This window comes from Eublepharis macularius, chromosome 5 (assembly GCF_028583425.1).
Source record: "Eublepharis macularius isolate TG4126 chromosome 5, MPM_Emac_v1.0, whole genome shotgun sequence".
Lineage (NCBI taxonomy): Eukaryota > Metazoa > Chordata > Lepidosauria > Squamata > Eublepharidae > Eublepharis > Eublepharis macularius.
The window spans coordinates 50,734,249-50,758,787 of NC_072794.1; the positions used below are offsets into that span (position 1 = coordinate 50,734,249).

General features: G+C 45.8%; 1 protein-coding gene across 1 annotated transcript in view; it reads left to right on the plus strand.

Annotated features, from left to right (window-relative positions):
• Positions 1-10,288: 10,288 nt before the first annotated feature.
• The window catches only part of ABCD3 (ATP binding cassette subfamily D member 3), a 55,206-nt gene continuing 40,955 nt past the window's right edge, over positions 10,289-24,539 (plus strand). Inside the window, exon 1 of the mRNA XM_054980081.1 lies at positions 10,289-10,548. Within this exon, the coding sequence (XP_054836056.1) occupies positions 10,430-10,548 (119 nt within the window). The 5' untranslated portion in view covers positions 10,289-10,429. The remainder of the gene's footprint in view (positions 10,549-24,539) is intronic.

Consider the following 24,539-nt stretch of genomic DNA (forward strand, 5'->3'; position numbering starts at 1 on the left):
CCACCTTTTGTGTATTAAAGGGATTAGAATGAACATATTCCAGATCTCTTGATGGCCACAGGACTGCAAGTCATGAAAATACAAAATGTACATCAGCCTTCCTCATGTTCAGGCATGAGCCAAGCATCTCCCCCCACCCTCCGTCCATCTCCTGGACGGCACACCAGAAAGTTCATAGTTGTAGGCATGGAAATATTGTAAACATTTCCAAGAGAAGAAGAGGTCAAGCAGTGATACTCAGTGGCCAGATGTGGCTCTTAGTCATGGCACCTGTGGTTCTTTTGAGCACTGTTCCCCAATGTGGCACCTGACCCACGTTTCAAGGAAGTGGACAAGGCCCTTGATCAGTGAGGCTTGTATTTGGCAGGTGGTTCCCACCCTGAAACAGCTGCTGACAGAAGCCGCAAGCTTTCCTGAGTTGCAGGCCTCATGCCAGGGATGAAAGTAAACGTGGCTCTTTTGGCTGATAGAAACTGTGAAAGTAGCTCCCTGCAAGCCATGGACTGAGAGTAACACTGACCTAAAGGTTGACTTAAATAACGTGAAACAGCCATATGAGAGATCACACAGGGAAATATTGTCGAAGGCTTTCACAGCCGGAGAACGATGGTTGTTGTGGATTTTCCGGGCTGTATAGCTGTGGTCTTGGCATTGTAGTTCCTGACGTTTTGCCAGCAGCTGTGGCTGGCATCTTCAGAGGTGTAGCACCAAAAGACAGAGATCTCTCAGTGTCACAGTGTGGAGAAGATATAAATTACCTGCCAACATCTTCAGTATGACCTTTACTTTGGGGTAGATTTTGCCTTTAATCTTTTCCATACGCCTCTGGGTAGTTTGCTGCCACCAGGAATATATTATTCCAAGATATTTTATTAAAATTTTCCCTTTAGTAACGTGCTTAAGCAGGCTCCTTCGTGGTTCTATGTGACCCTGAGGATAGGAATGGGATAAAGCAATGACAGCTACTCTGGGATATAACAAAACAAAAATAAACTTTTATTTAGTCAAGAAGCGTATCGGTTTCATAAAAGTAGTTCTCGGTTCTTATAGTTACTTCATTTGAACTCATTCATACAGATCTCTTCTAAGGCTTCACATACAGTTAGCCTCTTTCTCTAACTCAATATTTCTCTCACGGAAATGCTTAAAACTCCTCAGGCAGCACACAGCTAGCCTCTCTTTCTCTGACTCTCATTCACAGAAATATTAAACCTGCTCAGGCAGCACACAGCTGGCCTCTCTTTCCCTGACTAAGAGCCGAAACAGACGTGACGAGTTACCTAAGTTCAACCTGGGTTTCCTTACCTCAAGGTTTGACGGGAAATGTAGGCGTCCTTGCAGGTGCATTGCTCCATTTCTCCTTCCCCTGCTTGCGTGGCCTGGAGCTACATAGCCCCACGTGCTCTGCCTCCCCCCCGTCGCATTGAGCATCGCTTCATCTCCCCCCCCTCGCCTGGCCCAGCCCCCACAGAGCGACACCGGGCTGCACCGGGAGAGCGGGATGAAAGGCTCCCGGAGAGAGAGTTGGGGAGGGAGGCGAAGCGGACTGACTGATGAGGCCTTAAAGCAGAAGAACACAAATTAACCTTCAGGCAGAAGGTTAATTAGGCAGAGCACGTGGGGCTATGTAGCTCCGGGCCACGCAAGCCTCCCCCCCCATCTCACTGAGCGTCACTTCATCTCCCCCCCTCCCCTCGTCTGGCCCAGTCCCTGCAGTTCTGGGTTGCGCAGCTTCTGGTGGGAGCAGGGCAAGTGAGGGGGAGATGAAGCATGCTCCGGGAGCCTTTCCTCCCGCTCTTCTGGTGCAGCCTGGTGTCGCTCTGTGGGGGCTGGGCAGGGCGAGGGGGGGGAGATGAAGCGACGCTCAGTGCGACGGGGAGGCCAGAGCACGTGGGGCTATGTAGCTCCAGGCCACGCAAGCAGGGGAAGGAGAAATACAGCGATGCACCTGCAAAGACGCCTACATTTCCCGTCAAACCTTGAGGTAAGGAAACCCAGGATGAACTTAGGTAACTCGTCACGTCTGTTTCGGCTCTTAGTCAGGGAAAGAGAGGCCAGCTGTGTGCTGCCTGAGCAGGTTTAATATTTCTGTGAATGAGAGTCAGAGAAAGAGAGGCTAGCTGTGTGCTGCCTGAGGAGTTTTAAGCATTTCCGTGAGAGAAATATTGAGTTAGAGAAAGAGGCTAACTGTATGTGAAGCCTTAGAAGAGATCTGTATGAATGAGTTCAAATGAAGTAACTTTAAGAACCGAGAACTACTTTTATGAAACCGATACGCTTCTTGACTAAATAAAAGTTTATTTTTGTTTTGTTATATCCCAGAGTAGCTGTCATTGCTTTATCTCATTCCTATCCTCAGGGCTACATAGAACCACGAAGGAGCCTGACGCTTAAGCACGTTACTAAAGGGAAAATTTTAATAAAATATCTTGGAATAATATATTCCTGGTGGCAGGAAACTACCCAGAGGCATCTGTTTCGGGTCTGAGTGTTCTTTCACAAACATGCTCAGTTCAGGTTCCACACAGGTTATATTTCTCTCATAAATACTTCAATATACTCAGGCAGCACACAGCTAGCCTGCTTTCTTCTGACTGAAACTTTTCTCTCTTGCCCTGTCAGTCTCAAACGGCATTCACTCCACCCACACTCTCAGTCATCAACCAATCATATCACTCACTCATCCCTCTCTTTCACCCCCACTCTTCACCTATCTCACCAAGCATTTAAAGACACATGCACACATATACTTGAAATCATTACAAGGTGTTTAAGGGTGGGGGCAGCCTCCCCCCTCCCTCGTCACTTCAGTATGCTCCAAATCTTTACGGAGCATACCAAAGCAACCTGGAAACCCGGATCCAAAATGGCATGCCGCTTCGGATTTCAGGGATTTCTGGATCTTTTTCCCACTTTGGGTAAACCCGAAGCGGGAAACCTGAATCTTTTTGGGTTGCACACCCCTACTTGCTACAACTCAAAACACTGCCCCTAGGGCTCAAGGGATCTCCCAGGAACAGTGCTAAATGTGTCCTGGGAATCTGAAATGGGAGGGGGAATCAAGGAAATTCTCTTTCTCCACTGCCTGTAAAAGGTTTTTTTCTGTTGATAGACAATGAGCATTGAATCCAACCCTTTAATACTCACCACTCCATTTTTTTACCATCTAACTTGCTGACATCCATTTCCATTTACAAACTTCTTCTCAATTTGAATTTTATATAGAGGAGAGGATATCTAAACTAACATCTTGAATTGGGTCCAGGGATTAATCAAATAGCACTGCTAACTTCAGAATACATGCTTCTTGTGGGAAACACTGCTAAAGGCTTCCTCACATAAAGTAATCGTGGTACCTTGGGCAAATTGCAAAACTACTTAAGCTGAGCTATATCACAAGTTTCTGCATGAACAGTCTACCATTTATAGTGTTACTTCTAACCGGTCTTTCTGCTATAAGGCTCTCCAGGGCTCTCTCTGCCAGTTCTAATATGTATAGAAAAATAGGAAATGAAAGCAGTCAAACATCTTCAGAGAAATTTTAGGTGTCTGTAAGAGGAATATCAGTGTAAGCGTCTGAATACATAAAGATATTTAGAGATTTGCTGGCACATCTCTGGATTTGGCATCAGTGTAATTTTGACCTAGATGGGTAAGTTATACAATCTTTCTACAAGTCCTCACAGGACATACATATTCTGTCCCAATATCTGCCTACACTCTACTTACATCACTGAAGTGGTTTCTAGTTACAGTAGGCTACCTACAACTGGGTTGAACTAATTTAAGGTTATTTATCCACCCGTATTTCAGGAGTGGTCTTCGTTTTCTACATTCCCAGTTTTGGTTCCATTAAGGATTATTGTGACCTAAATGAATCTTTCCTTGACAACTGGAGACGTCATACTGCAGGCCATCACCTCTTTGACAGTTATGAATATCCCAATTCTGGTGTCTTTAAGAATGTGCTTTCCCATCGTCTCCTGACTTCCTCTTTCTTTTCCATTTCATGTCCCTTTGAACTCCTTTTCCACATCTAGCTTGAAGGACTGCTGCCGCCAATCTTTCCTGTTAGCATTTTCCTTCTTCTAATGGTGACTCCTTGGAATAATATTGTTTCAAGTGCCCAGGAAGTAGATGAAACCATGAGCCTCTGACTAATTATGGAAGATGATATGTCTGCAGTCAGATACATCCAGGGGTTTCTTTCAAGTAGCAAGTATACATCTTTTTTATTTTATAGCAGCAGCTGCTTGACAAAATAAAAGTGATAAAACATCTTCTGAGATTACTAATTCATATAATTTGTCTGACAACCCAGAAGGAAATTTCAACTTTCCTGTTGCAGTTTTACAATAATTTTTTTTAAAAATTCCTAATTTCATGGCATAGTATCAAACTTCCTACAAAAATCTGGAACAACTCTAATTAATGTTGGTAGCAGATATTTTGGATCCAAACAGAAAGAATTGCAATTGGCTCCCTCATCACTGCTTGCACACTTGGCTTCCCCTGGCTGTGGAATGTTTTTAGGGAAGCAAGGCGAGCTGGCAGTGGCAAGAGGCAGCCAAGTGGACTAGATGAGACGCCTAGAGAGAGCACCTCTGCCAGGGAGAAGAAAGATTCTCTCCCTTTTCTCTCTGGCAGAGGTTCTTTCTCACTCCGCTTCCCGGGGGAACCTTGCATGAAACCGACGCATACCCTCCACATGTCAGGCATCTCATCTGTTCTGGCTTATATTTTTTTGAGAATTACCAGTTCCAGAGTTACTTGTACTGTAGCGCAGGAAGAGACAGCTATTGGGAGAGTGAAAGCACCATAATAATCAGGGACCTCTCAGAGGAAATGGGAGCCAGGGAATTAGACAAAGGGAATTCAGAGGCTAAAGGTAACAAATTCATGTTTAAAACAGACAAGGCCTTTCTGCAGACTGGATCAGGTAAAACTCTAATAAGGGAAAAGCTAAAAAAACCCAACTGATTTCGATGCAGAGGCTGTGTCTGAGGTCACTGATGATAAAAGCTTCCAGGTATCTCATGCAACTCCAATCTAACACTTCCAAAAGATAGTAAGATAGATAGTATTTCACAACTATCCTACAGACTATTCTGAGTTTTCTTTGTGATATATTGCATCTGAACTAAACCTTCATTCTCTTTTGGAAAACAGTATGAAACATCCCCTATACACACACAAGGGTTGCCAACTGCCTGGAGAAAAAGTGTCCTGTCCCTTTAATATAGGACTAATATAGGATTCGTGAGCTGCTATTTACCTGTTGATGTTATTAACCTTCATGCCACGAACAGGCTTATTGACTACCCTATATATAATGTCCAATTATAGACATTACAATTTTTAAAAATATAGATATTTTTAAAATTATGGTGACAGTAAATAACATAAAAGTACTCTTGTTATTATCTATATTATCAGGTACCATATAATAGTCTTCATTTGAGAGGGCAATTTCTACAACTTAAATGTGTACTTTAAGACATGTTAAACACCTTCTTTCAAATCTCCCTGTTAGGATGTATTTTACAACTTATTATTATTAGACTACTAAGAAGAGACTATGGAAGATTCTTAGATTGAGTTTATAAAGCGAATTTCAGCAGATTCAGGTGACGGAAAGCATGTTAAGATGACTACATAATGACTATATCAACAAAGTGGAATAGAATTTATGGTAGAATGAGGTTTAAACAACAGTTCCTCTCCTCAAAGTGTTGGAATCTGAGGATGACATAAATTTCCTGCTGAACTGGAAAGACCTGGCCTTGTCCAATTGTTCAGTATGCCATACTGTGAAGAGGAATCACCAGTATAACAGGTTACATTTCTTATCTGGAAAGATCTTATTTTCTGTTAATTTTAAGCATATAAAAACTGTGCATGTAAAACATTCCCCTAATCCATTTTAATTTCCCCTCAATATACAAAATAGTATACTGAGAAAAGGAATTAGCAATCCCTTGCTGACAGTGCCCAAGCTGTAAATGTTGCCCTTCTAAAAAGAAACTGAGCAGGGAGAGAACACAGGCACCAGATGGTGGTAGAAACTGTCATATTAGCAGCAGCAGAAATTGATACTCTGCCAGAGCTGGCATTGCTGGGCAGCTGCTGAGACACCACACAACTCTGAAGACCTGCCACACTTTAGCAGCCCGATCTCACTGGGTGAGAGGTATGGGTCCAACCTTCTCCCTTGGCATACATGCCCCTACTACAGACTGAGACAGTAGCTGCTACTCTTCCTCCCCTACTGCCATCCAGCTTCCATTTCATGTGCTTTTCTGCATCTCTCCCCTTTCCACCTGCTGACTGACAGCTCTTCTCCGCCAGAAAATGGGTTTGGGGCTGAAAGCAACAAAGATGGAGCAGGAGTCTACATAATTTCTTCATGCTCACTGGAAACAGAGAGTGCCTCCAAAGAGAAACAAGTCTCTCCATTTCCCTAGACCAATAATCAGAACCTTCTCACTAACAAAGACCTAGACTTCCATTAACATTCTTGATTTGAAAGTTCTCTATTCACACTGACACAACAGAGGCCAGCTGACATTTCCTGTGAAATATCCAGCTCAATGAAACTCTCTCCTTTCTAAGATCTATAAAGTATTATTATCAATATGTAATAAACCTATTATAACAGCTGAAAGAGCTTGGATGGCAGATTGTGAAGGTAGAATTTCCAAAGAGGAGTCTGAAAAAGCATTTTACCTTCTGCCAATCAGGGTGCATGCTTGTTAGCTCACCAAATTTGAAGTAACTGTTGAGTAAGCACGAAGTGGAAAAGTTCAGCGACAAGGTGTGCTGTGGTTTTGTCCGGGATAATATTCCTGATGGCTTGCAGTCCATCCACATGTGGGATGTTGGTGTACAGAACCTCAACATCCATAGTTGCTAGGATGGTGTTGTCCAGTAGATTGTCAATGGGCTATATTTTCCTGAGAAAGCCAATAATGTCTCAAAAATAGTTGGGTGTGCTGGTGGCATAGGGCCTGAGGATAAAGTCCATATATCCTGAGTAGAGATGGGCATGAACAGAAATATGAACCAAAGTTCGTGACGAACTGGGCTAGTTGGTGGTACATCAGAGCCCATTTCGAACTAACCACCACGAACTTTAGGCTGGTTCGTTTGGTTCATTTTTTGGTTCATCACTGCAGACAGCCTGGCGCTGATCAATCAGTTTCCTAGGCGACAGGGGATGGACTTCCTGCAGACCTTCTGCTGACCCAGAAGTGGCCTTCTGCTGGCCTGGAAGTGAGATTCGCTGACCTGGATGTGACATTTTCACGAACCAAACAAACCGGTTTGCGAACCGGGGCAGGTTCATGAAAGTTCATGGTTCGTGAAATGCAACGAATCACAAACCGCACAGCTCATTTTTTTCCCGATTCATGCCCATCTCTAATCCTGAGACTCTTACAGTGATTATGCCAATTCCTGAACCAATGGGGCATCCTGGGTTACCTGGTTTGTGGATTTTGGGTAGTAGGTAAAATGTTCCTGGCCATGGTTCCTGGGGTGTGTCCATATGGATACATTCTTGTATGTCCATGGGGAGTGACTTTAATATTTTATTGAGTTCTCTTTTGTATTCCTTGGTAGGGTCAGAAGGTAGTGTTTTATAGAATGTTGTGTTGGAGAGTTGTCTCTCTGCTTCCTGTATGTAGGCATGTTTGTCCATGGTTACTACTGTGCCTCTTTTGTCAGCTTCCTTGATTATGATGGCAGAATTATTTTTGAGGCTGTTTATGGCATCTCTTTCTGCATGGCTGAGATTCTGCTTTAAGTGATATTGTTTGTTAATTATTTCAGCCAGGGTACATCGATAGAATCATTCGATGTAAAAGTCTAGTGAGGAGTTGTGGCCCTCAGGGGGTGTCCATGTGGAATTCTTGTTTCTGGAACTTTGCAACAATGATTGTGCATTGCTTGGCTGGGAGGGTGATTGCTGCTGTGATAGGTGTCTGCTCAGTGCTTTGTTCAGCAGAGTGGCTGAAGAACTCTTTCAGTCTTAGATGTCTGAAATAGGCCTCCAGTTCTCAAGAGAGTTGTATGGTTTATATGGGTCTGGCTGGACTTCAATCTACCAGGACACATCATTAAGGACTTTAAAATAACCATAGTTCAACAGAAACATTTCAAAAGCAGAATCTAACAGGAAGCTGGAATTCATATGTCAATTTGAATCAATCAGACTTGGATGGTTATCTCATTATCAGAAGTAACTGCGTTTCAGGCATTCCATTCAGATTCAGCTATGGAGGGGAGGGGTCACATCCAGTCTGAATTGTGCACTCCACCTCTTTCATGACTTTTGCAAATGATTTGCATCTGCTCCCCCCTCCCCTCTCCACCTATATATCTCCGGCAAGTTTCTTCATACCTTCCATGCATCTGACAAAGAGAACTGTGGTTCTCGAAAGTTTATGCTACTATAAAGTTGGTTAGTCTTAAAGGTGCTACTGGACTTTTTACTACACTGTGAAAACGCACATTCCTATAAACTCTAAGTGTATACCTATTCTAAATTAAATTTAATTAGGATAGGTTAGTAATTCTTGAAGTTGCAGCATCTTAAAGTTCATAATTACCTTAATCCTCACAGTTCGGACCTCTCCCATTGTCTCTCAAAACATGGTCAAGATGGAGTCCCTAAGTAAAGGTTTAGTCTTTCAGAGCTTGAGTAAAAAAAAACCCTAAGAGATACAAGTAAGCATAAGAGAACTTCTTTGTGTCCTGAGAATTTATGATCTCCCACTGGGAGTCCATCCTCTCTGGGATCATTCACTATCTTCCTGACTCAAGTGAAGAAATACTATATTTTGGCTTTCTCAGTCTCTGTTCTTTAGGTGTGACATTCTAGACATGTTAAATGGTAAACCTTTTGTTCTGTTCTGGCCAGGTCCATCTATATAACTATTTTTTTAAAAAACCATTTGTATGCCATCTTTCCACTTAAATAGGGTACCCAAGGCAGTGAACATTAACAAATTTAAACAATTTAAGCAATTTAAATATAAAACAATTTAAATAAATAAAAATAATTCAATAAACACACACAAGCACACCACCAAAAACTGGGAGGAGGGTCAAAAACAAATGGAGGAAAAGAGAATAAATAAATATGAAGTTTGAAAATTGTATAAATAGGAAATATGAACCGCAAGAGTGTTCAAAATAATATAGTGATATATGAAATATCAGAAATGGTCACCAGAGTCTTCCTGTTTTCATACATTATCCTTGACAACTTTGGAACTATCGTAAAGCCTTCTGGATCACTGTGTACTCACTAACAGTCAAATACCAGTTATTTTCCATATACAGAACAAGAATATCTGGAATTAAAGAAGCCCAGCAAACTGAAAAAGCAGTGTAATTCTAAACAGAGTTACACTCTTCTCTCAAAAGTCAGTGAGCTTAGATGGCTTTTTCAAAGTGGAGCATGAACTTCTGGAATTACAACTTATCTCCAGAGGGCAGAGATCAGATCCTCTGGAGACAATAGCAGTTTCAAGGGGTGGACTCTATAGCATCACTGAACTCCCTCTCCCTTTTCAAACTCTGCCTTCTCCAGAAGGTATCTGAAGAAGTGAGCTATGAGACTCACGAAAGCTCATACCCTACCACAAATTTTGTTAGTCTTATAGGTGCGACTGGACTCTTGCTCCTTTTTACTGCTACAGACAAACATGGCTATCCATCCTGATCTATCTGCCTTCTCCAGACACTGACCCCAAACATCTACGAATTTCCCAAGCCAGAGCAGGCTATCTGAACTGTAACTCTGTTTAGAACAAAATTCGGGTCTAACATCACCTAAAGACCAACTAGATTTCCAGGGTATGAGCTTTCCAAAGTTAAAGCTCCCAGGACTGCACTGTTAAGTTCATTCTCTGGAACAAGAGCTGGTAATTAATTTGGGAACACCATTGCCTGCCTTTCTCCTTGAACGCAGCAAGAGGAAACTCTCTGAGGCATTCTTCTGAGAATCCTTACAGATTTGAGTTATTGTGATGTTTTCTAAACTTCTGGTACCTAAGCACGCGTCTTCTCTCTCTCTCTCCCCCCCCCCCCCCCAATTAAAGCTAAAAATCTGGACAAATTCTTTCTCGCTTCTCCTACTCCTAAAACCCGCCACTACTACGCAGAAACATCCCTCCGGCAGCCTCCCACTTCCTCCCCTCCAAAGGCCTGTGGCTTGAGGAGGAGGCGGGGCCGTGGACAAGGCGGACCTGTGGCGAGGGCAGGGCCTGAATCTTCGTCGTCGTCGCCGTCTTCCATCTCAGCTGACAGACAGCCCCTTCTCTTCCCGGCATCCATCGCGCTGCGGCGAGCCTGATTCCCGGTCGGCCGCTGCTGTTGCTTTGGCTGCGCCTGCCGGTGCCTTCGCTGCTGCTTCGCCGCCGTCATGGCCGCCTACAGCAAGTTTCTCACCGCGCGCTACTCCACCATGGCCGGGGCCACTGCCGCCGCCTGCGCGCTTCTCTGCCTGCTCAGCAAGCGGAGGAAGGCGGCCGCTCAGCAAGGGTTAGTTAGTTAGTCGGGCCGGCAGGCGGTCGGGGAGGGGGGGGTCGGGGAGGGGGACGAAAATCCCTGCTGACTGTGGCAAGGCCAAAAACTGATGGCAGTTTACTTGGCAGTAAAGGTTGTAGGTTGATATAAGGGTAAAGGGCCCTGTAAGCAGGCGGGGCGGGTAGATCCTCCTTCAAATAAAAGGGCAACAAAAGAGTTTCTGAAGGGAGCCCGTGTACTGTATGGAAATGGTCTCAAAGAGTTGTATATGAGATATGTACAGGGATATGGGCTTTAGACTCCACTACTATGTACTGTCTTCTGCTGCAAGTATGATCCTACTGGATAGTTTCTATGTTGTTTAATATGGTAGTCTCAGAAATGCTTATGGTCTGTTTTAACGTTTCTTCAACTCTGTATTGGACTCTTGTTAATTTTAAATCTCTGCAAATTTGCATTTATATACCCTATTATATTGTATGTTGAAATGTCTTTGAAGTTGGCTATGCTGACTCACACTGTGAAATCTACCTACAGTCTCACTAAGAAAGAAACATTATTTAATAATGTTAAATAAATAAAATTTTCACTGGTTTGGTAAGAGTGGCATTTCTGTGAATATGTGAATATAGAGGAGTATGGGCTAGACTAACTAAAGTCCTGATTTACTCTATAGAGTAAATCAGGACTTTAGTCAGTCTAGCCCAGTATTTTGTGTTAACTGGCTGTGGCTTTCCCAATTTTTTGTGTAAAGGCCTGTCCAAATATCTGCTTTTCTTTGGAGTGGTGATGCCTGGTGTGGGGACTGGGACTTTATGTATGCAGAACTTGTGCTACTGAACTATAGCCCCTTCTCTTACATAGGTTACCCCTTTTACATGCAGGGCAGGTGGCAATGCAACAAGTGTGCCTTCCTGTGCACGTACCTGTTACTTGGTTTATATATTTATGCCCTGCACTTTCTTTAGACAGTTTAGAATGGCTTATGTGAAACTCCTGTCCACGTGCACATTGCCATTGTTTCAGTAATGCTACATTACGAGATGTTTCTGAGCTATGTAGGAGATCCCCTTGGTAGGAGGTCATGTTAACCATATTTGCTATTGATGTTGCATTTTAGTGTGTGATGAGATTTGAATACTTTACTTAAGTAACTATGGCAATAGTCTTAATGCAGGAGGTTAGAGTTATTGATTTTAAGGGCTGAAGTTGAATATTAGTAGCTTGCCTAAAAACACCCACTTAGTACATGGCTGAAGTAAAATGCAGCAGTTTAGAGAGTTTCATATGTCGAGTTCCTTCTTGTCAAGTGCCTATTAAAGAAGTAGAAACCTTACTTTAAAATACAGAGATGATGGCCCTGATATTAAGTTGAGGAGTGTATTAAGTAATTCAGGGTGGCACCCTTTCTCTGAATGATACCATAACTCGCTCTAAAGGTTCCCTTTTATGATCATTTTCATCCGTTTTCTCAAGGGCAGGAAGCGCTGTCACATTAACTGCTTTATATAGGCATTTGTGTTGCTCTACAGTTATAGTCGGTTTGTTGTTAGCCATTGTAAAATACAAGGGAGGCAGGTTCTTTGTATAATTTCATTCATCAGAATTGCTTGAGGCAAGGTTTCTCAAAGAGAGAACAGCACTTGACTTCTTAGGAGAAGGTGTATAAGAAGGTGTGTACATTTGTTCAAGCAGAATTGCTGTTTCCTAATATCACAAACCTGGCTGATAAAGCCAGGCATTTAGAGCTGAAAGGCTGGGTGTGGGAGGCATATATAATCTTGGCTGGCTATTTGTAAGGATGGATAGTGGATTTTCATTGGCTAAAGATGAATAGTCTGAAATGTGTCTTTGCGAAAGTTTTGACATCATCTGACCTAGGAGATGTTTGAAAAATTGCCGCTTCTGATAAATTGCCATATGACTGTTAAGCTATCAGCTGTGATTTGGGGTGATAGCTGAGACATTGGTGATTATGGAATACATATCACCTACACCGTAGATGGTTTCTGAGTTATGCACAAATCTAATCAGTGTGGTGGATCTAAAAGGTGGGATGACTTAAACCAAGATAATGTTTGTTTCGGTATGTTCAAGGTGAAGTAAGAATCTGCAATGATGAGGCAATGGTCATTGTTGGTTTCTATACTGCTTGGGCAAAAAGTTGTACAATTTATATTATGCAAGATCACATGCTTTCTAAAGTTACTGCATAACTGTAGTTGCATTGCCTTATATATATATGTATATGTTTATACATATATATGTGTGTGTGTATATATGTTATATGTATATATACACTGTAAGAATACCTTTCAGAAGGTATTGCTTATTGGTGAAACAAGAGCAATGTCCTGTATTATACTATAACAACCCAGTAAAGTTTGAAGTCTTCTTCCTGCTTAAGTGGCTCTTCTACCAGTGGAAGGCGTCATACTTTGCAAAGTGGTATAGTAGGATATGGGCCAATATTTTATCTAACCAAAATACAATAGTATCCTTCTCCGGGAAAGAAACACTAACTTTAACTCTTTAACCCTGAGTTTTTCCATGTACATCACCACATTTCTCAAATGAATGGTTATTATGAATTGTTGAAGTCCCATATCTTGCTGCAATGTTTTTGTTTTGTTATCCATAATTCCTAAGAAGAGTTTTCCATACCCAGTGTCTTTCTTGAGTGATAGCTATATAAATGTTAATGCACGTTGTACAAACTGAGATACAACATACATCAGGAGTGGTAAAATTTATAGTTCAAAGAGATGCAAGAATACATTTCTTCCATGCCCTAATCCTGATCAAGTTTGCTCAAAAGTAAGTCACATTAATTTCATTGAGGTGAAATTTTAAGTAAATATTCTTTGGAATGCACAGTTCCAGGTAGGGGGGAAAGTGCTATTGAACCTAGTGTGATGCTTCCAACATACTGAATCAGGATTTGCATGAAACTGTAATTATTCATTATTATTTTTAATCCTAAAATTAAGTTTAAGAAGCAGCTATAATCCTACATAGACTTCCAAAATTTGCCTACATAGACTTCCAACTTTGCCAGTGGTAAAGAGTCTGGGTGTGTTCCTGGATGCCTCCCTATCGATGGAGGCCCAGGTCATGGCAGTTGCCAAGTCTGCATTTTTCCATCTTCGTCAGATCAGGCAACTTGCCCCCTACCTGATGCCCCAGGACCTGGCTACAGTGACCCATGCAACGGTCACCTCCAGGCTAGATTACTGTAACTCACTCTACGCTGGGCTACCCCTAGGCCTGATCCGGAAACTACAACTGGTCCAGAATGCAGCAGCATGGATCCTGACCGGTATATCCTACCAGTCACATATCACACCTGTCCTGCGCCAGCTGCACTGGCTTCCGGTTGAATTACGAATCAGGTTCAAGGTGTTGGTTCTTACCTTTAAAGTCCTGAGTGGGTTGGGACCGGCATATCTTCGGGACCGCCTCTCCCTGTATGTTCCCCGGAGACTGCTTCGATCAGCGCATAAATGTTTACTGGTGGCCCTCAGCCCAAAGGAAGCCCGCCTCGCTTCAACCAGGGCTAGGGCCATTTCAGTCCTGGCCCCAGCCTGGTGGAACACTCTGTCAATGGAGACCCGGGCCCAGTGAGACATATTATCGTTCCACCGGGCCTGTAAGACAGAGCTGTTCCACCAGGCATTTGGTGGTTGAAGGAGGCAGTGCCATGTCGGCCTCCCACTTTTGGGGTGAGGGTGGCGGTTCTCCCCACCATTGCACTTTAATGTACTTGGTTAATTTATTTTATTATTGCTTATTGTATGTTGATTTTAGAATTATTGTTTTCTTGTTCTTATTGATTTTAACTGTTGTTCACCACCCAGAGCCCCTGAGGATGGGCAGTTTATAAATTGAAATAATAAATAAAAATAATAAATAATAAAAATGACTGTGATAAGATCAATCTGCTAAATAAACATAAAACTGAGACAGTTATAACTGTTGTCAAATTATTCAATTTTAAGTTCGTGGCAAAATTAAATATGCTTTCTCATTCTTTTAAAACATGCTTAGCTTGGACTTTATTTTTTCAACTCCAAAAGTTGCATATTCTGTGTATGTGCCACCATTACTTATCACCATTTAGTATAAACAGGATTGGAGTTCAGTGGCACCTTAGAGATTAACAAGATTTCCAGGGTATAAGCTTTCTAGAATCAAACTCCCTCCTCTGAAAAGCTTATACCCTAAAAATCTTGTTGGTCTGTAAGGTGCCACTAGTCTCAAAAACTGCTGTTCTACTGCAGACCAACTTGGCTACTTACCTGATGTATCGAGGCATCTATGTAGAACTGATTTTTACTATTACAGTTAATAGTTATGTTAACATACATTAAAATTGCTTTATTTCCGTTCCTGAGTTTGCTTACTGTAACTCGATTCTCAGGTTGAGAGTAACAAAATCTTTCCAACTTGTATAACGTAGTACAAAGTCTAAGACAGGTTTTCATATAACTTGTTGAGTCATCTTTTCAGTCTTCAGTGGCCAGTGTTACAAGGAGATCCTATTAGAAGTTAACAGACTTTTATTCTACATCTTTCACCTTTCATGAACAGTTCTCAGACTTAGTTGTGGTGACATATGTAAGACATAGAGCCAAGCTACAGGAGATGAATTACACGAGGAGGAGCACGTGAAGGGAGTTTCCATGTTAGCTGGAAAGCTGAATTTTAAAAAAGATCAGAAGGCTTTGTCAATTTCCCCTCTCTACAGAGCCAGTGAGATGGCTGCTCAGAGGGTTCATTAATTTCCTCTTTGTCTCTCAAAGGCTCTGTCAGTTTCACTTCCCCTTCTAACAGGCAAAGAGGAAATAAACAAACCTTCTGAGCAGCCATCTGTAGAGAGGGGAAATTGACAAAGCCTTCTGATCTCTTTTAAAACTCAGCTTGGTGGCTAACATTGCAATTCCCTTCACCTGCTCCTCCTCGTGTAATTCGTTTTTTGTAGCTTAGCTCATACATGAACACAGAACTGCCTTAATACTAAGACTATTGTCACTATTATCTGTATGGCACCTGCAGATGCAGGGGATTGAACCTGGGACCTTTTGCATGCAAAGCAAATGCTTTATATAATTAATTTTTTTAAATTTATGTTATTGTCCACCTTTCTCACTGATGCTCAAGGTAGATTATACAGAGTAAATCAGTACAATTAACTGAGCTATGGCCACTTCCCCAAACTTAGCCTAGCCTGGAAGATGGCCTCCTACCTTCACACAGCGGATCTGGCCACCCATGCCATGGTAACATTGAGACTTGGCTACTGCAATTCACTGTACATTGGTCTCCCCTCTAAGTCAGCTTGGAGACTCCAGTTGGTGCAAAACATTGCAGCTCGGCTATTATCAGGAGCTAGGATAACCACGAATATTACTCCCATTCTACAGTCACTCCATTGGCTTCTTATCAGTTACTGAGCACAATTCAAGGTAACTGATATTGATAGTACTGACTCATACTGTGTAATCATACTGTGTAATCCGTCTTAAGCCTCTGTGAGAAAGGCTGACTATAAATGACATAAATAAATGAATAAAACACATGACCTCTTTAGCAATGTCGGACTACTTAGGAGCATATTTACATTAACAGACAGCACCCAAAAGCCTACTATACAGTCCCTGCCCTTTACTAAGTTATCTCTTATGATACCGTCCTAAAATCTGAGTAGAAAGCCCACCTGAAATTCAGTTTTGCATAGTTTGTGGTAAGTCAGGAGAGTGGGAGGTTTCCTGACCTCTTTAGGCAGGTCATTCCATGGTAAGGGAACCACAGCGAAAGCACGTGTACAAGCAGCGGTTGATTTTGTCCAATTGCAGGATAGTATCTCCAGAAAGCCCTATTCAGATGAGTGAAGCTGCCATGGGGAACATAGAGAGAGAGACAGTTGCATAGATACGAGGGGGGCAAGGCCATGAAGATCTTTGATTGTGATAGTCATGACCTTGAATTGAGCCTGGTAATTGTTTGGTAGCCAGTTGAGTGACTGCAGAATGGGACTGATATGCAGGACTTTTTTTCTGGGGAAAGAGGTGGGGAACTCTCACCCGGGGCAACTCCTGGGAAGAGGTGGTGGGCCTGTCAAAACATGCACATGCATGTAGCATGTGTGCATGCTCCCAGGACTGCATGATGATGTCACTTCCAGGAAGTGATGTCATCATGCAGGACATGGCTGCCCCGGGAGCACTCCTGTGCTCCATGGGGGGGGGGGCGATTTGGCCCAGATAAGGTGAAATTTGGCCCAGAACGGGCCACTCCGCTGTGGGCGAGCATTCCCTCACCTGGTAGTGGCCGGATCTGGACCATTTCAGGCCCAAATTGGGCCAAAATGGGCCCAAAACAACCTGAATCAGCCTCAAACAGGGTGCTGCTGCATGGGACAGCACTCCCTCACCCGGCAGCAGCCTGAACCTCGCTATTTACGGCACGATCTGGGCCGCTTTGGGCCCAAATGCCCCCACCTGACAGTGGCCTGAACCTTGCTATTTACGGCCTAATCTGGGCCATTTTGGGCCCAATCCTAGCCATTTTGGGCCTGAATTGGGTCCCAAAGGGGCCCAAAATGGCCCAAAGAGGCCAAAAATGGCCAGGATCAGGTCGCTGCCAGGTAGGGGAGTGTTTCCCCACTTGGCAGAGACCCAGTCCTGGCCGTTTCTGACCCAATCCTGGCCATTTTGGGCCTGATCCTGGCCATTTTGGGCCTGAATTGGGCCAAAAATGGCTGAAAGGGGCTCAAAATGGCCAGGATTGGACTGCTGCCGGGTGGGGGAGTGTTCCCTTGTCAGGCAGAGGCCTGAACATAGCTGTATCGGACCCAATCCTGGCAGTTTTGGGCCTGAAATGGACCCCAAAAGGCCAAAATAGTGACAAAATGGCCTGGATCAAGGCCAAAATGACCAGGATCGGGCCGGTGCCAGGTGGGGGAACCCCGCCCGGCATTGCCCTGATCTGGGTTGTTTTGGGCCCCTTTCAGTCACATGGGTATTTTAAAAAGGTGCTGGAACACCATTCCAGGGTGTTCCGCCATCTAGTCAGAATAATTATTAAGCATTATCACTAGCTTCAGTAAACTAGGCTGTCAAATTTAAAGTGTGGTAGTTTTACCAGACCCTTTAATATTTTTTTTTTAATTTTTATATTTCAATTTGTATACCGCCCATCCCCAGGGGCTCTGGGCAGTGAACAGTTAAAATCGATAAAAACAAGAACTAAAATCAATATACAAACAATAAAACAAATTAACAAAGTGCAGTGGTGGGGAGAACCCTCCCCCATCCCAAAGGTGGGAGGCCAACATGGCACCGCCCCCTTCAATCACCGAATGCCTGGCAGAACAGCTCTGTCTTACAGGCCCGGCGGAATGATAATATGTCCCGCTGGGCCCGGGTTTCCATTGACAGAGTGTTCCACCAGGCTGGGGCCAGGACTGAAAAGGCCCTGGCGCTGGTTGAAGCGAGGCGGGCTTCCTTAGGGCCGAGGACCACAAGTAAATATTTATTCGCTGATCGAAGCGATCTCCGGGGAATGTATAGGGAGAGGCGGTCCCAAAGATATGCTGGTCCCAACCCGCTCAGGGCTTTAAAGGTAAGAACCAACACTTTGAACCTGATTCGGAATTCAACCAGAAGCCAGTGCAGCTGGCGCAGGACAGGTGTGATGTGTGACTGGTAAGGTATACCAGTCAGGACCCGTGCCGCCGCATTCTGGACCAGTTGTAGTTTCCGGATCAGGCCCAGGGGTAGCCCAGTGTAGAGTGAGTTACAGTAATCTAGCCTGGAGGTGACCGTTGCATGGATCACTGTAGCCAGGTCCTGGGGCGTCAGGTAGGGGGCAAGTTGCCTGATCTGACGAAGATGGAAAAATGCAGACTTGGCAACCGCCGTGACCTGGGCCTCCATCGATAGGGAGCCATCCAGGAGCACACCCAAACTCTTTACCACTGGCAAAATTGCCAGTGGTGTCCCATCCAGGGCAGGGAGCTGGATCCCAACATCTGGCAGCCCCCGTCCCAGCTGCAGGACCTCAGTCTTCACTGGGTTCAATTTCAGCCTGCTCTGTTTCAACCATGCCGTCACAGCCTCCAAAGCTCTGGCCAGATTGTCTGGGGCCGTGTCTGGCTGGCCATCCATCAACAGAAAAAGTTGGGTGTCATCCGCGTATTGATGACAACCCAGCCCAAACCTCCGCACCAACTGGGTGAGGCGGCGCGGATGGGAGCCTAATGATACAGCTCCTGCTGTGGATGCAGCAATTAACACCTAATTAACACCTAAGTAACATCTAAATAACATCCAACTTAAGCTGCTGGAACTGTCGAGAGCCTGAGCTCACACCAGCTCGGCATGGACAACAGAGCTACTAATTTGCAATGGAAAATAACATCTGAACCAGGAGGTGAGAGGTGAGAGGAAGAGTCCCGGCACAGCTTGGAAGGTCGAATAAACATCAGTAGAAAGACCGTAAAGCTTTACCCACCAGCCGCCTTTGATGTGAGCTGGTGAGCCGAGGTGAGTTGAAAACGCTGTGCTGCAGGGGACCTCCTCAAATAAGACGCTGAAGCTGGAGAGAGAGCTACTGCCTGCTATCAGGAGGTCTGCAGAGTGGCTGACGGTGCCTGCCTGCGGGGGCAGGGCCTGGAGTTTCGAAGGTGCCCGAGAACTGCCGAGGAGGGCCGAAGGCATCCAGGAAATATCCAGGGGCCGAGGCCTTTGAAGGTTGCCGGAGACACTGAAGCCCTAAAAGAACTACTGGAGACTCCTGAGAGTTAGACTTGAATGGGACTGTGCAAAGCACTTTATTATCAGACTTGTTGAAGAACTGGGGGGGGGGGGAGGGTTGCAGAGCTATTGAACTGTTTAAGGTTTTAGACCCATCTATAAGAAGAATTATTGAGTGCTGGGAAGCCACTGGCACACAGCAACTAATTGCTGATTGCTTTATATATTATAGGTCATACTCCTTGTATAGCGGCCTTAATTTAATATTGCAAACTTAGAAAATATATATATATATAGTCGTGGGTATGATTGGGTAGGGAATTGAATTGATGTAAAACTTGTTGGGTGGGAAAGGATATTGGCTGGGGGGTATTGTAGTTCCACCCATAGTATTAAATGTGGCTGTGGTTCAAAACCCAGACATAAGAGTATTGATGGGCAGAGAAGCATTGGTCTGGATCTTTATTATTATTATTATTTTTTGATAGGGCACTCCCCACTGATTAATGTTTGTATATTGTGATTAGCATTGCAATTGAAGAGAGCTAGTAGCTTGGACAAGCGGTGTGAGCAGCAGGGTGGTGGATGTGGAGAGTGGTCAGCATGGGGCCAGAGATCCCGGTCCTCTGGGGACGATGGAGGTATGGCGGTGGGACCCAGGGAAGGATGAGAAGGACACAGAGATATGGTGAGGCTCGATATCCTTCTAACCTGCATCCCACCCCGAGGCATGTTGAGTGTGGAACTAGGAAATATAGCCCCCCTTCGACACTGATGTTGTGTAATGCCAGGTCCATAAATAACAAGACCAGAACATTGCACGATTATTTTGTGGCAAATGATGTTGACCTGGTATGCGTGACTGAGACCTGGGTGAGGGAGGGTGAGACGGTTGCCCTGAATGAACTAGTCCCACCTGGGTTCTCAGTCCTTCATCAGTCCCGAACGGGAGGCCGGGGGGGGGGGGAGTCTTTCTCCTTCAGGCCGCTCCCCATCCCAGAGATCTCCGGCATTGACAGTGTAGGTCTAGTGTGGGGTGCCGAGGAAAGTTTGGCCATCTGTGTGGTGTACCGGCCGCCCAGCGCACCAGCAGATGCCCTGCCACATCTGCTAGAGGTGGCGGCTGGATGGGCCTTGGAACACTCAAAACTATTGGTATTGGGTGATTTCAACGTCCATGCTGACGATGACACCTCTAGTCAGGCTGTAGACCTGGTGTCCTCCATGGCTGCACTTGGACTTTCCCAGATTGTTTCGGCCCCTACACATCAAGCAGGCCACACGCTGGATTTGATCTTTGGGATGGGGATGGATGTGGTGCTAGAAACAACTGAGTTGGTGCCATGGTCAGACCACGTGGTCCTGAAGGCTCGGCTGGATATCCCACCTCCCCCCTGCAAGGGCGGTGAGCTTATTTATGCTCGCCCGCGGAGACTTATGGATCCAATTGGTTTCCAGAATGCTCTGCGGAATCCGATGCTCCCTGGTGGCTCATTGGATGAGCTGGTGGAAGACTGGCAAGTCCGTCTTTCCGAAGCCATCGATGAAATCGCCCCCCGTCGCCCTCTCCGCCCCCGTACCAAACTAGCTCCCTGGTATACAGAGGAGCTACGTCGGAAGAAGCGGGAGCTGAGACAGCTAGAGCGAGTGTGGCGGCGGACTTGTGACGAAGAGGCAAGAGCATCTTATAGGACATTTATGAAGGCCTATGAGATGGCAGTGAAGGCTACAAAGAAAGAGTTCTATGCAGCCTCCATTGCATCAGCTAGCTCACGCCCAGCAAAACTGTTTAATGTGGTTCGGTCTTTGGTCTCCTTATCGGGAGGGGACCGTCAAAATTTAAATTCGGATATTAGCTGTGAGGTTTTTGGGAGCTTTTTTGCTGATAAAATCTTGTCTCTCTGCCGTGATCTCCCAGCCACAGTTGATACAGTGTGCGAACTGGAGGCCCCTTGGCCACCTTCTGGGATGATATTAGACCATTTCAGTCCGCTCTCTGGGGATGAGATTGACAGGATCCTGCGAGCAGTTAGGCCTACCACATGCTCCTTGGACCCGTGCCCTTCGTGGCTGGTGAAGGCCAGCGTAGATGGGCTACAGGATGTCCTGGAGGCCATTGTCAACATGTCTCTGAGCTCTGGGATCTTCCCAGAAGCGTTGAAGGAAGCTGTGGTTAGGCCTCTCCTGAAAAAACCATCTTTGGATCCTACCGACCCGGTCAGTTACCGCCCAGTTTTGAACCTCCCGTTCCTGGGTAAGGTGATTGAGCGGGCGGTGATAGAGAAGCTGCAGGTCTTCCTGAATGATTCCTCATCCCTAGATCCTTTCCAGTCGGGCTTCCGTCCGGGACATGGGACGGAGACATTGCTGGTCGCCTTGATGGACGATCTCCATAGACAGCTGGACCAAGGCAGGTCGGCACTGCTGATATTATTAGATCTATCAGTAGCATTCGACACGGTCGATCATGACCTGTTGGTCCACCGCCTTGCCGATGTGGGGATTCGAGGGACAGCTCTGCAGTGGTTTGTCTCTTTTCTCCACGGTCGGGGACAGAGGGTGGCACTAGGGGAGAAGTTGTCATCCCGCCACCCGTTGGTGTGCGGTGTCCCTCAAGGGGCAATACTTTCCCCTCTGCTATTTAATGTATATATGCGCCCCCTCGCCCAGCTGGTACGGAGTTTCGGACTTGGGTGCCATCAATATGCAGATGACACCCAATTGTATCTGATGATGGACGGACGGCCTGGCTCTGCCCCAGATGTCCTGGAACATGCCTTCGGAGCTGTGACTGGATGGTTGAAGCAGAGTCGGCTGAGATTGAATCCCTTGAAGACGGAGGTCCTGCATGTGGGTCTAGGGTCCATGGGTGTGGGACTCCGGCTCCCTGCTCTCGACGGACCGCTACTTACGCCGGTGTCGAGAGTGAGGAGCCTGGGGGTGGTCCTGGATGCTTCCTTGTCTATGGAGGCACAGGTTGCAGCGGTTGTTAGATCCTCTTTCTTCTATCTAAGACAGGCTCGACAACTTGTCCCCTACCTATCGACCCATGACCTCACAACAGTGATCCAGGCAACGGTCACCTCCAGATTAGACTACTGCAACTCACTCTACGCAGGGCTTCCCTTGGGCTTGATCCGGAAACTGCAGCTGGTTCAGAATGCAGCTGCACGGGTGGTTGCCGGAGCACCAGTTATGGCTCATGTAACACTTATCCTCCGTCAGCTGCACTGGTTACCGGTTGAGTACCGGGTCCGGTTCAAGGTTTTGGTGTTGACCTATAAAGCCCTATGCGGACTGGGCCCAGCATACCTTCGGGACCGCCTCTCCCCATATGTTCCCCGGGGGTCGCTTCGATCAGCCACTAAGAACTTGCTGATGGTCCCTGGCCCCAGGGAGGTCTGCCTGGCCTCTACCAGAGCCAGGGCCTTCTCAGTTCTGGATCCGACCTGGTGGAACTCTCTGTCTGAGGGAACTAAGGCCCGGCAGGATTTGTTATCTTTCCGTCGGGCATTTGGTGGGGGCTAGGCTGTCCTCTCGCTGGCCATACCACTGAAGACCCTCCACCACCCATGCAGGACAATGCTGCATTTTAATATTTAATATTCTACACCCGCCAATTTTAATGGGTTTTTATATGATGTTTTAATGTTTTTATAATGTTTTTACTGTTTTTAATTTGTTGTCAAACTGCCCTGAGCCCGTCTGACGGGGAGGGCGGTCTAAAAATGTAATTAAATAAATAATAAATAATAAATAGATGTTAAATAACATCGGGGAGAGTATCGCCCCTTGGGGAACCCCGCACACCAAAGGGTGACGGGGCAATAGATCTCCCCCGAGCGCCACCCTCTGTCCCCGACCCTGGAGAAAGGAGACCAGCCACTGTAAGGCTGTCCCCCTAATCCGCACGTTGGCAAGGCGGCTGGCCAACAAATCATAGTCAACTGTGTCAAACGCTGCTGTGAGATCAAGTAACACAAGCAGCGCTGACCCGCCTCGATCCAGACGCCTGCGAAGGTCATCTGTGAGGGCAACCAAGGCTGTCTCCGTCCCATGGCTAGGACGGAAGCCAGATTGGAATGGGTCCAGGACTAGAGCATCATTCAGGAATTCCTGCAGTTGTACTGCCACCGCCCGCTCAATCACCTTGCCCAGGAACGGGAGGTTTGACACTGGGCAGTAACTGGACGGGTTGGTGGGGTCCAAAGATGTTTTTTTCAGGAGGGGCCGCACTACTGCCTCCTTTAACGCTCCTGGAAAAACCCCAGAGCTCAGGGAGATGTTAACAATGGCCTCCAAATGGTCCTGTAGCCCCTCCAAGCTGGCCTTCACCAGCCAGGATGGGCAGGGGTCCAGAGGACAGGTGGTTGGCCTCATCCCCTGCAGGATCCTGTCAACATCGTCCTGAGAGAGCAGCCTGAAATGGTCTAATACGGACCCAGAAGACGGCCAAGGGGTCTCCAGTTCCCTTACTGTATCAACAGTGGATGGCAGGCCACGGCGAAGGGACAAGATTTTACCCGCAAAATAGCTCGCAAAAGCCTCACAGCCTATAGTTGAATTAAGAATTTGGTGGTCTCCCTGAGAGAGGGAGACCAAGGACCGAACTGTTCGAAACAATTGAGCCGGGCGTGAGCTAGCGGATGCAATGGAAGCAGCAAAGAAATCCCTCTTTGCTGCTTTCACTGCCGCCTCATAGGCTTTCATAAACGTCCTATAAGATGTTCTTGCCTCTTCATCGTGCCCCCGCCTCCACACTCGCTCTAGTCGTCTCAGAGACCGCTTCATCTGGCGAAGCTCCTCGGTAAACCAAGGAGCTACCCGTTTGCGGGCTCGGAGAGGACGGCAGGGGGCAATAGCGTCGATGGCTTCGGAAAGACGGCCATGCCAATCATCCACCAGCTCATCTAACGTACTGCCAGGGTGCATTGGATCCCGCAGAGCTGCCTGGAAACCAATTGGATCCATAAGCCTCTGCGGGCTAGCGTAAATCCGCTCACCACCCACCCGGGAAAGGAACGGCATGCTCAGACGAGCCTTCAGAACAAAGTGATCTGACCATGGCACTGCATCATAGGCATCCAGGACCACCATCATCCCCGCCCCAAAAATCAAATCCAGCGTGTGACCTGCTTGATGCGTGGGAGCCGAAACAAACTGGGAGAGTCCTAGGGCCGCCATGGAAGACACCAGGACAATGGCCTGCATGGAGGCATCATCGTCAGCATGGACGTTGAAATCCCCGAG